This window comes from Dipodomys ordii, unplaced genomic scaffold (genome assembly GCF_000151885.1).
Source record: "Dipodomys ordii isolate 6190 unplaced genomic scaffold, Dord_2.0 Scaffold21, whole genome shotgun sequence".
Lineage (NCBI taxonomy): Eukaryota > Metazoa > Chordata > Mammalia > Rodentia > Heteromyidae > Dipodomys > Dipodomys ordii.
Window position 1 is genome coordinate 9628832 of NW_012267237.1, and position 14375 is coordinate 9643206.

General features: G+C 45.1%; 1 protein-coding gene across 1 annotated transcript in view; it reads right to left on the reverse strand.

Moving 5' to 3' along the window:
- Ankh (ANKH inorganic pyrophosphate transport regulator) overlaps nt 1–13666 on the reverse strand; it is a 51378-nt gene extending 37712 nt beyond the window's left edge. Inside the window, exons 1-2 of the mRNA XM_013013847.1 lie at nt 13625–13666; nt 5919–6135 (exon numbers count right to left, since the gene is read on the reverse strand). Coding sequence (XP_012869301.1) covers nt 5919–6135; nt 13625–13666 — 259 coding nt within the window. The remainder of the gene's footprint in view (nt 1–5918; nt 6136–13624) is intronic.
- Nucleotides 13667–14375: the final 709 nt, after the last annotated feature.

Consider the following 14375-nt stretch of genomic DNA (forward strand, 5'->3'; position numbering starts at 1 on the left):
AACTGTAAAGATGTCCCTAGTTCTTCCTTCCTCCTTCTACCTCCACTTTGTGACTTTCCACCTTCCGCTGTCAGAATCGGCAGCTTATGTCCCTATACCTTGGCTTCCCTGCTGTCATGCTACGGACTGCTCAGCTGGGGGCCGTGGGGGAGGAGAGTGTGGACTTGTGTTCTTGCCTCAGGAAGCTTGTGTGCCTCTACCCTTCCACCTGGAGCCTGACCACAGCCGTTAAAAAAGCCCAGAGAGTCCTGCTGTCCCAGCAGAGGCCACCTGGGTGGGCCAGCCTCTGGCTGACCTTGGGCTGGCCCTCCTGACCTTCAGCTGACCAAAGAGGCAAGTTTCCCCCCACTGGCCAGCCAGCTGGCCGTGGTATGGCGAACAACAACAACATACTGGTGTTTTGAGCAAAGTACTAGAGTTGGTTTTAGATGAACAATAACAGAGCACAAGACTATTGAGTCGTTCATTCCCAGCACCTTTGCTGGCAAACCAGACTCATTTCCCTCTTTACAGGGCTGCTCCAGAGCCCATGCATAAAGGTGGCAATTTTGAAGGGGAAAGAAAAACCCTGGCAAATGGAAGCGGTCTAGCAATGATTTCACATGTTCACTACCCAGTGCAAACATTTAGTTCTACTGACCACCAGGCTGCTTCTGAACAAGGCAGAGAACAATGGCTCCCATATTCTGTGAGAGCGAAAGGAAGCACTCATTTCCTTGCAGGTAAAGTTGACTTGGACCACAGAGAAACCACATTGCAAGGTCAGCAAGCTTTCTTTTTTATAGATTCTTTAAGAGTAAGAAACAGGATCAGAGTGAGAAACAGGATTACCACCTTCAGTGACCACTCGCCTAAATTACGAGGTGGTCTGGGCAAACCCTGTGCTCCGCAGCTTTTATAAACAGTGCCTCAGGGATGAGTCCCTGACAGAATGCATGGCTACAATTAAGTTCAAAAGGGATGCTAGGTCAGGAGGCCGTGCGGTTGGTAGAATCTGTTTCAGTCACGAGTGGGAAACCCACACTCAGGTGATCATGGCTGGAGGATGACAGAATGCCCTGCTCAGCAGTGATGAAATACAGTGGAAAAGAATTCCTTATCTAGAGCAAATGCAATGAAAAGGACCCCATATAGCGTTCCTCCCTTTATTGGTACAAATGCAATTAAGAACAGAGGAGGCTTTCACTGTTCGTTGACATGAGACTATTTTGATTGTCCTACTGTGACCCACAAACTGACCACAGAGATGGCACAGGGTTAATGAGAGCGAGGAGCTGCATCTGTGCCCTACTGTTCAGAAGTGGCCATGGCCACATGTGAAGGCCTTTCTAAGTGAAGACGACCCTGCAAGGATCTAATTTATTAACAGTAATAACAAAAAGTGTGGCGAGTTCATCCAACTAAAATTGAAGTCAGGCTGAGAAGGAAGCCGGATTTCTCAAACATTTGGAAGCAAAATTTGAGAGGAATCCTAGGGTATCTCACCAAGCTCTAGTTCATAGCCAAGGAGATGATGCAGTTATAAAATACAGCCAGCTTTTTCTAAATACAAAATAATCTCCTTAGAGATCAAGAGGTTACAAAGATAAATATTAGTCGAACATAGCCACCTCATTGGTGAAAGCTGAACCAGACACACATGAACAGCGTGCTTATCTGTAAGACATCACAAAAAGAGCTGACTGGCATCAAAGGGTTTCCAAGGGAGTCCACACAGAGCTGCAGACAATGTGGCTATGTGATGCTCGCTGCCAGCTTCCTCTCTACCTCTAGTTCCCTGCCCCCTATTCCTTTCTCCTCTCCTTAGGTTTTCCAAGCAGCCTACAGAGCTCTTCCTAGTCTCAGAACCTTTTCCTGGTCCCCTGTCTGACTCCACACACAGTATCTACTCAGGGACCTATTATAGTCTGTTCTGGATTCTTTCTTGGTTCATATCTCTTCTTCCTGATGATAAATGTGTGGCTACTGCCTGTCTCTGAAGGACTTCCTTCCTCTCTGTTTTCTCTTTGTCACCGTCATCCTGCTCTTTTTGAGTCCAGGGATGTTTTAAGGCCCTCAGCTTTTTTTTTGGGGGGGGTCCGGTCGTGGGGCCTAAACTCTGGGCCTGGGTGCTGTCCCTCAGCTCTTCAGCTCAAGGCTAGTGCTCTACCACTTGAGCCACAGCACCACTTCCAGCTTTTTTCTTTTTTGCTTATGTGGTGCTGAGGAATCGAGCCCAGGGCCTCAGGCATGCAAGGCAAGCGCTCTACCACTGAGCCACCTTCCCAGCCCCAAGGCCCTTGGCTTTTGATGAGTTTATTTTCACCACTCTCAAAAGCTCTTGTTACTGGTGCTATAGAAATGAGCACGGGATGCACACACTCTTCTGTCAGATGCACATACTCAGGGAGAGGGGTGCATCTGACCACATCTTCTGTACTCAGTCTCTCTCTCCTCCACTTTCTTTTTTCAGTCAGTCCTGGGGCTTGAACTCAGGCCTGGGGACTGTCCCTGAACCTCTTTGTGCTCAACGCTGGGGCTCTACATAGACAATTAAGTCACAGCACCACCTCTGGCTTTTTTTTTTTTTTTGAGTAGTTTATTGGAGATAAGGAGTCTCACGGGGACTTTTCTGCCCAGGATGGCTTCAAACCCTGATCCACAGATCTCATCTTCCTGAGTAGCTAGGATTACAGGTGTCAGCCACTTGTGCCCAGCCTCAATCTCTTTTGATCAACAAGCTCATGCACTCATTTCCTCAGCACATATTTCGTTGAACCACACCAATGAGAGGTTATTGGGTCATTTAGAAAGTAAATGACACAAAGCAATTCTTACACTTACTCTTCTGTACTCCACTGTTAACATTCAAAGAGGAAAATGAGCTCTAGCAATGTGAATGACGTTAAATGGCTCAACTCATATTTAACAACATCCTATGGTAAAAATGGATGACCTTTATCCGTAAGAACATGAGAGGAGACACATGCATGTTAAAAGTACAAAATGCTCCACACTAGGGAAAAGTGCTATCTTAGAGAATAAAGTAGAAAGCAAAGCAAGGAAGTAGCCACTTATCACAAAAGTGCAGCATATGACAGAATAGCCAAGTATTAGAAACAGGTCAAGTACTTGAATTTAGTTTATACTGAAAATTAGGGGGAAAAACAAACCCTAAGAAGCGCTGGGCCAGACACTCCACAAGGCCTTTCAGTCCCAATCCCCCAAACAAAGAAGCTCTTCCTAATCTATGTGCTCCTAGTGCTTCTAAAAATCACACACACACACACACACCCCAAAACAAAAAACAGGAGCGAAAGAAATAAATTAACTGAAGTGGCGAAGGACGTGGCAATAATGAAACATTTAAAGCAATCAGCCTGTTTTCATCTGAACAAAAGATACAGAAAACTGAAGTTAGGCCTAGATATCTGTGGCACATATTCCCTCTCTGGGTTAACCGAATGCATTTTTGGTAGGTGGTCTCTGGCTGACTATGGGCTCCACTCAGGGCTGCTCCTGCAGATCAGATGCTCATTTCCATAGCCACTTGGGCAAAGATGGCTAGCAAGGCTTCCTGAGATCCTACCACAGCGTCTCAGGTTCAGCACACGCACTGCATTTGTGCACTATGTCAGTGGCCCCAAGGCACAAGCACATCCGCATGCTGACAGCTAAAGCAGAAATGTAAGCATCTGTTGCTAGTATTACTACAGAGTGAAAATAGGTTGAGGCGTCTATTGAACACCTTCAGTAGATATAATTGAGAAACTGATACTGATATAGGAAAATGATGGCAGGAAAAGGTGGGCACGGATGGAGAAGTAGTAATGGCTCATCATGGAGCTAAGTTCCAGATTAGAGAAAACAAAGCATGGACAAGACCTTACAGACCATGGAAAGAGGAAGGATGGAGAAAGGGAAATGAAGATGAAGATACATCAGAGACAGAAAACAATAGAGACTAAGCAGAAAGGAGGCTGGACAAGGGGCGACGTAGATCACAAACTGACACACTGAACAACTGAAACCCCTCTGTACAACTACTTAAAAGATGCTATTACTACCAGTGATCATAAAGTCTTTTCCAAGTCAAAAAGTAATTTTAAAAATATTGAAAAAGATTTAGGTGGGCTACAGAAATTGCTTATCAACTGAAGAAGGAATGAAGCTTGATGCAGGTAATAAGAGCTTTCAGTACAAAATATCAAACGTGACAAATGATTACTACGTATAACCGAGATAGATACCTCTCTTCAGTTAAATTCCAAATTTTATGATTCTACTCTAAAAGAGAAAAACAAGTTTAACTTGAAAAGCCACGCTCATTTTTATTTAAGTGACCACATTTTCCTCTCATACAGTCTGCTCAGTTTCCTCTTTTTTAGCTGTTGACAGCTAGCTATTAGCTATTTATTTCAAATTCTCATTCAAGCATGGTTAAAACAGGGTACATTAGGTTCTTTACAGATCCAAGTAAAAGCACCAAGCAAAAAGGAACTAACTTACTATTTAGATAAGACCTTTGCTTCAAGGATGTATGGAATTTTCTCACTGCATATACTATCTTTAGAAATGGCCTAGATTATATATAGCTGCAGAAGACTGGCAGTTTCAGGAACAAATTGAGAGAAAGAAAGGCATCTTTACCTACCTACCTATCTTCCTTCTGAATGAGGCTTTGAGTACAGAGAAAATGATCAATATCAACACTCTGGCTGAATAATTTCATTAGCAGAGTGGCTCTCTTCCACATAGCTCTTAGAACGAAATCCGATGCCATGTTAAAGAGGAAAACCACAGAGGCCATGCCCTATTAACTTTGAGATTACAGCGATGTGAATAAACATCAGCTGCCTGGGAATACACTGAGTGGTTTGGATTAATCCTTTATTTGCTGCTGACATCCAGGTGTCTCACACAGCAGGTACAACAGTAGGGCTCATAGTGGGAAATGAAGTGCTATTCACAGTGTCTTACCAACTGGCTCCAGCACACGTGGGACTTAATTTTTAGCCTTACAAGTATGCAAAGAAGCAGGGGAACATTCTGAAATAAAGGCCTTGTAGTTTCAGAACCACCAAGAAGACTAGAAGGAAAAGCCAGCCCTGAGGAAATGTGCTTCCCAAGGCCTTGCTCCCCTGAAGGCCGCAAGTACTGGCCAGCTTCCCATTTCATGGAAAGAATGCTTTGACCAATGCCATCAGTCTTGTTTTTGACTAAATCAGCAAAGAGAAGCACTAGAACAAATTAATTTTAACAAATAAAACAACCTGCCATTTGTTCACAGTATCAGTAGGATCCATTAAAAAATAATCCTTCCTACTTCTATTCTAGGATTAATAATTGGTACAGTGCATGTGCGCTTCTACTAAAAGTCTGTGCTTTGTTGTTGTTGTTATTGTTGTTGTTGTTGGGGTAGTAGGGCTTGAACTCAGGGCCTGAGCACCGACCTTGAGCTTTTTCACTCAAGGCTAGCATTCTACCACTTTGAGTCATAGAAACACTTCTAGTGTTGAGATTCTGGTGGTTAATTGGAGGTTAGAGTCTTACACACTTTCCTGCCTAGGTTAGCTTTGAACCATGATCCTCACCTCTCAGCCTCCTGAACAGCTAGGATTACAAATGTGAGCCACTAGCACCCACTGGATGTGCTATTTTGTCCATCTTATAAAATGCTATTTCTAGGAGCAATAATCTATTAATCAAATCACTCCCTCCCCAACTTTGGGAGCCAGAGACACAAAACTACGGCTTTCCAGTAAGATAAATTTATTTGCTGGAACTAAGAACATGACCACCATACCTTCCACCCACGAAAATTTCCATGAGGGATGGTTCAGTTAAGAAATCACTTATTCCAGTAACTATAAGTCAATTAGGAGGAATTAAAATAATGGCCACAAAGCCAGCGGCTTTAGTGACCATCAAAGCCTTACCTATCAGGGTGTGGAAGACAGCTGCTATGGCACCAGCCACCACCATACACAGGACGGCTTTGGTCCTGTCTCGCTTGCTGTTCACAAACACCAGGCCCACATTTTTGAAGTCACTCATGGGTCCTGTGAAGAACTTCATCAAGGAGTACGCCAGCCCATAGCTGGCTAGCATCTCGACAGCATCTTCTTTCACAGCCGCAATGCCCCGGTTCAAGGCCTGCCAAGGGAGAGAGAAATACCCAGAGCATTAGAAAGGGGGAAACCACAGAAAAGTAAGCATGACACTCAGCAGATCCTAGCTGGGCAATATCAAGGCCAGCCTGAGCTACATAGTGAGACCCTATCCCAACAAACAAACCAATACCTCTAACCTATCACATCTGCATCTGCATAATGGAAACACATTCTGGAGGTGCAGCAAGTGGTTTATATCAATGGGTGACATTTTTTTTAAGTAGGCATGCACGCGTGTGTGCATGTTGTGTGTGTGTGTGTATGTGTGTGTGTGTGTGTGCGCGCTCGTGCATATGCATGCATGCCTGCTCACATGTGCACCAGTAAACGTCTGTGATGTTCTATATAGGGATCCTCACAGCACAGAGTCCTCTTTTACGAGAAAGAATTTTATGCTATCAGTGGATGGTGACTATAACTTGCAATACAATCCTGAGCTCTGGATAGACAAATACAGAGGAAAAGAACACCTTTAGACAGAACACATGGCTTATTATCTTATATTTGTGCAGGGCAGTAAATGTCCCTGTACAAGCTAGACAGGCATTCTACGACGGAGCCACATCCCTAGTCTCAAATGGCAGGTATCCATCATCACAGAGTCAGATTAAAAAAAAAATGACACCATAATACCTTTGCCCGCCACGTCAGTACTCCAATAGGGCCTCAGTGATAGCTACAAAACCCATTATATCTCTGCGGATTAACTTAAAAAAGATATATTTTTCTGGTCTCCTCTGCCTCTCACTTTCCTCTGTCTCCTATTTTTATTTTTATCATCTTTAGGTAGTGCTCTCATTTTTTTTTTTTTTTGGTGTGTGCTGGTATCAGTGTTTGAATGCAGAGACTCATACTCAGCGTTCTTGTTCACATGTGGCACTTTACCCCTTGAACCATACCTCTAGCCCAATGTTTTGACAATTAATTGGAAATGGAATCTCACACACTTTCTGCCTCAGCTTTTTGAATAGCTAGGACGACAGACACGAGGTACCAGAATCTGGCTGCAATCATTTTTTTTAAATTAAGCAAATAGTGGCTTATAATTTTCTTTACAATGACTGTTATACTTGTCACATTCCTTGGTATGAATATACACAACACTGTGGGTGCTTGAAAGGGTGGATACAATAAATTCAAGAATAAATCTTCAAATACACAGAATGAAGAGCTGTAACTCATACTGTATCACAATGAAAGATACCCAAGTAATTATGTTTCATCGACTCTAATATACTGTATCAGTTGTAAGATAGACTATTAGTTTATCTGCCACTAAGAAGGTAAAAAAATACCTCCAGTTAAAATTGGATGTACTTTGTTCCTAAACTGTATCTACATTGCAGATATGGTAACACAGAGGGAAAGTGTGACTCAGAACTGAGAGAGGAGTTCCACTGATCATGGGCTCTCATTCCAAAGGCTGGTTCAGGATGCCATCTCTAATACAATTCACTGGCAGTCTGCTCAGCACAGGCACAGGAGTCATACTGGCCAGGAACACTCCCGGCTTTCAAATTCTTCACTTGTACTTAGTTTCATTCCCTTCCTACAACACAACACTGACAAATACAGTAAATCTTTAATATAGTCAAACATTCTTACAAAACACTGTGGGGGGGAGTATTTGTACAGGAAAATACCACTCTAACGGCAGTAGAAAAATCCAGAATAAAAGTGTATGATAGCAATTGGAATTTATTATCATTCTGACTACTGTATACCCTTTGATAATTCTTTCCAATAACATCTCAAATTCTTTGTTTCCTTTCTAGTAATAACTTGGAACTTGCCTTTTAAGGCAGCCTTCTAGCAATGTCTTTTTTTTTTTTTGTGATCCAAGCTGATCAAATACCCTAACTCCAAATCAAAATGAAAACCAAGGAACTCACTGATAATAAATCCTGCTGTTTAATAGATTTACCCAGGGAGAGGGTTCCTGTTACGCATCATGGCTGAACGCCTGATCATTGGTAGTTGGTGATGCTGGCTCCCATTCAGACTCCAGGTCTGGCAGTGCCCTCAGCCCCGGGAGCTACAGTCACAGCTGCCTGCTTTACAGCCAAGAACCCCCGGACACTCTGCAAGTGTGAACCACATCTGACTTCCCAGCATAGGAAGCCAAGGACTGGTGGACGCAGGGTATAAGTGGTCATAGGTAGGCCATTCTACAGCTCCTCCTCCAGAGTTCCCCACCAGGCCCAGGGAAGCAGTCTCCAGAGGGGATCAATCCTTGCTTAACTTTTCCCCAGAGTCTTAGCCCACAGGCTCCTCCTTTGCTCCCAACAGCCCTGGCTCCTTTCATCACAATGCATGAGATCCACACACAGGCTCTGCTTCCAGACAACAGAGCTAGGACAGCTTCAAATTACTCGTCTCACACACCAAGAATCTGTTCAGTTTGTTCTCTTTCCCATTCTCCCCGAAGTCTATGAGGGTGAATTGTTTACTTGTCTTTGGATTGCTTGAAAGTGAGTTCTAATTTAAATGGCATCTACTATTTAGCACACATTGCAAAAGCCCCTCAGAGTGCTGGTCACCTGGCTGCCTGGCAGAACTCTACTGTTGGCTAAAAAGACACGGGTGCTGCGGGGCAAGCACTGCAGAGCTTTCATCTCCACCAACAGTTTCTTGATGGGAGCCCTCACCCTGGCGAGGGCTGCCGCAGTGGGAAGCAGGAAGGCTCAGGTAATGATAGCTCTGTCTGCAGGACGGGGAGGGGAAGTTTCATTTAGCTCAACAATTATGGTAATTTGAGGACAGAGCACAGGGTGCCGAGGCGTGCAGACTTGGGCTGGAATCAGCTTCCACCACCCAACTGCGGAATGACCCCAGAGACTCATTTTCCCAGAAATAACCCAACAGATCAGAGCAGGGCTGTAGGCAAGTAGAGTATAGGCCATCGAGTTTTTCTCCCCTCCCCCCCCCAATTCCTTCCCTCCGCACCTTCTGTTTGTGCTGGTACTGGGGCTGGCACTCTTGCTGGACCTTTTCACTCCTGCCACTTAAGCCAGGCCTCAAATTCCATCTTCTCATTGGTTAGTCAGAGATAAGAATCTCCGAATCTCCAGGATTTGTCTGCGCTGGGCTGGCTTTGAACCGAGATTCTTAGATTGTAGTCTACTGAATAGCTAGATTATAGGCATGAGCCAGCCAGCACAACACAGGAAAGTTCACTATTTTCTATAAAAAAAAGTTTAGCATTCATACTAATTTTTTACATTTATTTTTATTGCTCTGAGAGTTACAGGAGTAAAATTGGTTGTGAGGCTTGAACTCTGGGCCTGGGTGCTGTCCCTGAGCTCTTTCACTCAAAGTTAGCACTCTACAACTTTGAGCCACAGTGCCACTTGCAGTTTTCTAGTGATTAATTGGAGATAATAACCTCATATGGGGGTGGAAGGAGGCTGGGAAGGGATGGGAAGGGGAAACAAAGGAGGATAAGAAATGTACTCATTATCTTGCCCATCTAATTGTAACCTCTCTGTACAGTATTTTCACAATTAAAAAAAAAAGAACCTCATAGACTCTCCTTCTGGGGCTGGCTTTGAACCACAATCCTCAGATCTCAGAATCCTGAGTAGCTAGGATTATAGGTGTAAGCCACCAGTGTCTGGCCATACTATTTTTTTTTTTACAAAAAATTTTTTTAATTATGAGATGTTATTGCTTATAGGATACAACTATTTGATGTTTGTAACAATCACATCTAATCATTATATGAAGGAAAAAAATCTATTCTGGCTTCTAAAATCTTTAAAATGCAAGAAAAAAATGTGTTAGAGTTGAGGACATGAACTACATGTTACTAGAAGTTTTGTGTTCCCACTGATACCAAGTATTTCTTCCAATTTGTCTCTTCTTAAGTTCATGACATTCTTCTGATACCAAAACAGTAACTCACTATGGCGTCTAGATAGACCTGTGGAGTTATCCAATACTTTGTCCTCCTTTTACTACCTCTAAGGTAATTTTATTCTCGTTTATGACTTCATTTGCACACTTAACTTTTTAACCTTCCCAGAACTTATGGAACAAAATGCATTTGGAAGAAACATTCTGTATAAACCATCTCCTGTCCATTTATTTGTGATGGTTTCTTACCAGTTATGAGGCTCTTCCGGGTCCTTTGGTCATGCATCACCTCTCTCTGTTTACTTCGGTCTTTCTCCCTAGCATGTTCACCACTTGAAGCATGATCTGACACTACCTGCTGCAGTGGGCATCAGTCCTACCTGGGTGTGAGCTCCAGGGGAGCTCAGCCCTGCATTTCACTGCTCTGTCCCCCAGACCCACAGCATGGCGGACATGAGAGATGCTGGACAGATGAAAGAATGAAGCAAACTATACACAAGCATTAGCTGCGACAGACATGGAGGAAATGAATGAGCCAACGGATTTACATAGACAAGGGGGCCCTGTGTGGAGGTGACAGTGGAGCTGACAGTCAAGGAACCTTCTAGATCCTTGAAGGAGGCAGCTGGAAGAGGAGCTGGAAGAATGCAGAGAAGGAATAGGAGGAGGCAGGAGGAGACGTGGAGAGGAGACAGGGCAGGCTTGGAAGAGCAGGTGATGCCAGGCTCATTCCCGATCAGGTGGACAGTATTATGTCTTGTGCTGAGACCAGCAAGCATTCATGAAAGGTCCTGGCAGAGGCAAGACAGGTACTCATGTCAGCATGAGATCTGTGGGAATGTAGACCAAGGCAAGGTGTTGGCATGGGCAAGGTGGGGGACAGAAGTAGAGTGACTGGAGAATGTTCTGGAAGCAGCCAGATCTAGAGATGGACTACATGATGGGTGTGAGGAAAAGAGAAGTCTAGAATGACTGTTGAATTTTTTGGCTTGAGTCCCAAGGGGAAGAGTGATATTACCGAGATGGGTGTGAGGGGGAGGGGAGGTTTGAGATGTAGGTTAGAATTCCGAATAGAGCCAGGTGCTGGCTCACACTTGTAATCCTATATACTCAGGAGGCTGAGACTCACAGGGGAAGCCAGCCTGGGCAGAAAAATCTGTGAGACTCTCATGTGCAATTAACCACTGGAAAACCAGAAGTGGAGCTGTGACTCACATGGCAGAGCGCTACTACCCTTGAGCAGAAAAGCTCAAGGGCAGTGCCTAGCCCCACTGCCAACCAACCAAAAAAAAAAAGAATTGCAAATAGAGAAGCAAGCAAGAGCTGGTCTAGAGAGTAGGGAGCAGTTAAAAAGCCAGAGGACTGCATGGGAGCATCCAAGGATATAGACAGAGGGGGAAGAGAGCCCCACACATGTCCGGGAGTGCTTGCCTTTGGTGCCACGCTGGCATGTGACTCCTATCATCCAGTGGTGAGCTGCATGTTTCTAGCAATGCAGCGCTCAGCCAAAGACCGGGAGCATGGAAGCTGTCCTGGCCAGCGAGGAAGACCAGTCAAAGCCTTGAAAGCCAGCGCAAAGAGCATCTAGATTCTCTGCAGAGTGAATGAGGGCTTCGGGATGAATCTGGCCCAATATGTTCCTAAGCGATGAGACTACCGGCTGCTTACAGGCATGTCCCTAAATCCCCCCCAGTTTCCCAGACAAAGACGCTCTGCTTCACATCACGGCCACACCTAAACAGTGCTCTGGCCCCTGTAAGTACGAGGCTGCCTCTTCACCACAGCCAGTTCACGTCCCAAGGGGATGACCTAGATCTTCCCATGCTTCAGACCCCAGTGCAGGTGGCTTGTAGACACGTGGACGTCTGACTTCAAAGTACACCTGCTTCCAGCCAGCTCTGGGTTCATATCTTCTATCTCTTGGTGTGTTCTAGGGTCATGGTGTTCTGATGTGTGTGTTCTTTCTTTTTCTTTTCTTTTTAAAAAAAATATTTTCTGTTTTTCCACAGTTAAGTTGCAAAACCACAGGATATTAAGAAATATTAAAAAAAAAAAAGTCCCAGGAAATGGCTACCAAATCCCACAGGTATGAACAGATCTTTCTGGCATGAAACTGTCCAGATCAGTAAATACTAAAAGATTTCCTGACATGTTAAATTTGGAGTCTGGAGACCAGAAAAATCCCAGTGCTACTGACTGAGATGCATCAGGGCAAGTGACTGTTTCCCCCCAACCCTGCCTCTCCTTCCATATTGATGGTGGCATAAGCAGCTTTGCAGAGGTGGGGAGGAAGGTGAGGGGAACCTTCCTGCCTTTCTTCCTTCCAGTTTCTCTCCTGGCTAGGAAGCCTGGGAGCCCTGAAAGTGTAGAAAGCTTATTTTTGTGGGCTCAGTACAAAGATTGAGTCCATGAGCCACAAGCACGGCTATGGCAACAGAGCGGGGTCCATTAGTCTGACTCCCCTGGCCTCTGGTCGACACTGTTGCTTTCCATCCTGCCTGTGGTTTCAGCTGTGGTTTACGTGGCCTGTGTGAGCACCCAGAGGTCCTGCGCAAATACGCATGCAGTGTCCTGCCTGACCACACTCCTCACGTACCGCTGTCCCCCGCAGGGTGACCCTGCACAGTCTCTGGGGTGGGAGAAGCCCTTGAGGGGCTCAAGCTTCTGGACAGGAGAAGAGGAAGGTAGGAGAAAGGAAAGAGCGCTGCAGCTGCTCTCTGCTTCCCATCCTGAGGGTGCTGCTGCGATCGCTTCTTTACTGCTCTCCCAGAAGCTCCCTGTGTCTCTGAGACTCCTGCCATCTAGCCACCTCCCATCCCATCCTATCTCCCCGACAGGATCCCTGTGGAATTCCAAATAGAAGAGTCAACCCTTTGGGTCAACCTGACCCATATCTCTTCCCAGTTCCTTGACCTCCTCCACGTCAGTGACCTTCTCTACCCAGGCTCCAGCCTCAACTTTGTTGTTCATCTCTTTCAAATCGCAATGGAAGCCCAGTGGGTACAGTTGGGGTAGGACTGGATACAGTCTTCTGCCACACCAGATGTTCCTCCCACTGCATCCACTCTTAAAGTCACTGACTTTCAAATCATGCCTGAAATCTCCAACCTAAGGTTCACTCGTTACAGACCAGTGCTGCTCTCATCTGTAGACTTCTCCTGGGCCTTTGACAGAGTCACAAATATAACATGGTGTGCAGCTACTCCACGGGCTCACCGCTGCCCTGCCAGCCACCTCCTCTCTCCTATCCCCTTCTCTCAGGATTTCTGGGCCACCTAGTTCCCTCTAACTCAGCAGAGAGCTTCACCTCCTACTTCATTTCTAACAAGGAATCCAAGGTAGAGGCTGGATTTCTCAATAAAGTCTGTCTTAGGCAGGCATAGGAGTGCATGCCCATCACCTTGGAACTCACAAGATTATGAGTCGGAGCCCAGCTGAGGTTGTGTAGTATTCAGCCTGGACTATCCAGTGAGACGTTTCTAAAACCAACCAACGAACCCAAATCCATCCCAAGCCCTCCTTAACAGAAAGGCCCGTCTGACCACGAGCCCTGGACTATCCATCTGAGGCTCGGCAAAGAGCCTTGCTCAGTTCTACCATTTTCCTCTCTTTGCTACTTGACTGCCACCTTCCTGTTGATACTGATCCACCTCCTCCATCTCGAAAGGATTTTGTCTCTGGACTCCATACTTCCTCACCAGCAGCTTCTTTCTCGCCTTCCCTGACCTCCAGGCCCCACGGCTGTCCTTTCCAGGTGAGCTGTAGTCACTGTCCACTCAGCCGCCCAGCTCACCATCTACTATTCCTTGAGGTAGGGACTGGACTGGCTTGCCACCAGTTTTCCTGAATCTACTGAGGACCATGAATACTCAACACAGGATAGGAACAAAATGCACACATTAACTGTGGCTTATAACTTTAAAATCCTCTGTTGGTTTGGTCTTCTGGGTAAGAAAAAAAAATTTTTTTAGAAGCGTCTATGGACTTAAACTGTTATCAAAATGGTAACCGTATGCAATTTAAGCAAATAATTTTTTCTCTTTTTTTCTACTTCCTTTGGGTGGCAATTGGAATATTGGACAAATTGTTCTTAAGAAGTCAAGTCCTGTAGCAGAAGTTAGCTGCTTAGATTCAAAGGATAAGGCAGTCATTTCTGACCAGACCCTGGATAAACTAAAAGAACTCTGACAGGGCTGAGTCTGGGGCTGGGCTGAGTCTGGGGCTGGTAGAGCACTTACTTAGCATAGCGTACTTGAGGCCCTGGGTTCAAACACTGCAGAACAGACAGGCAAAAAAAAAAAAAAGATGGTGAGTGTATCACTGACCAGACCACAGTGCCAGGCTCCACATTCTTTTTTTTTTTTTTTT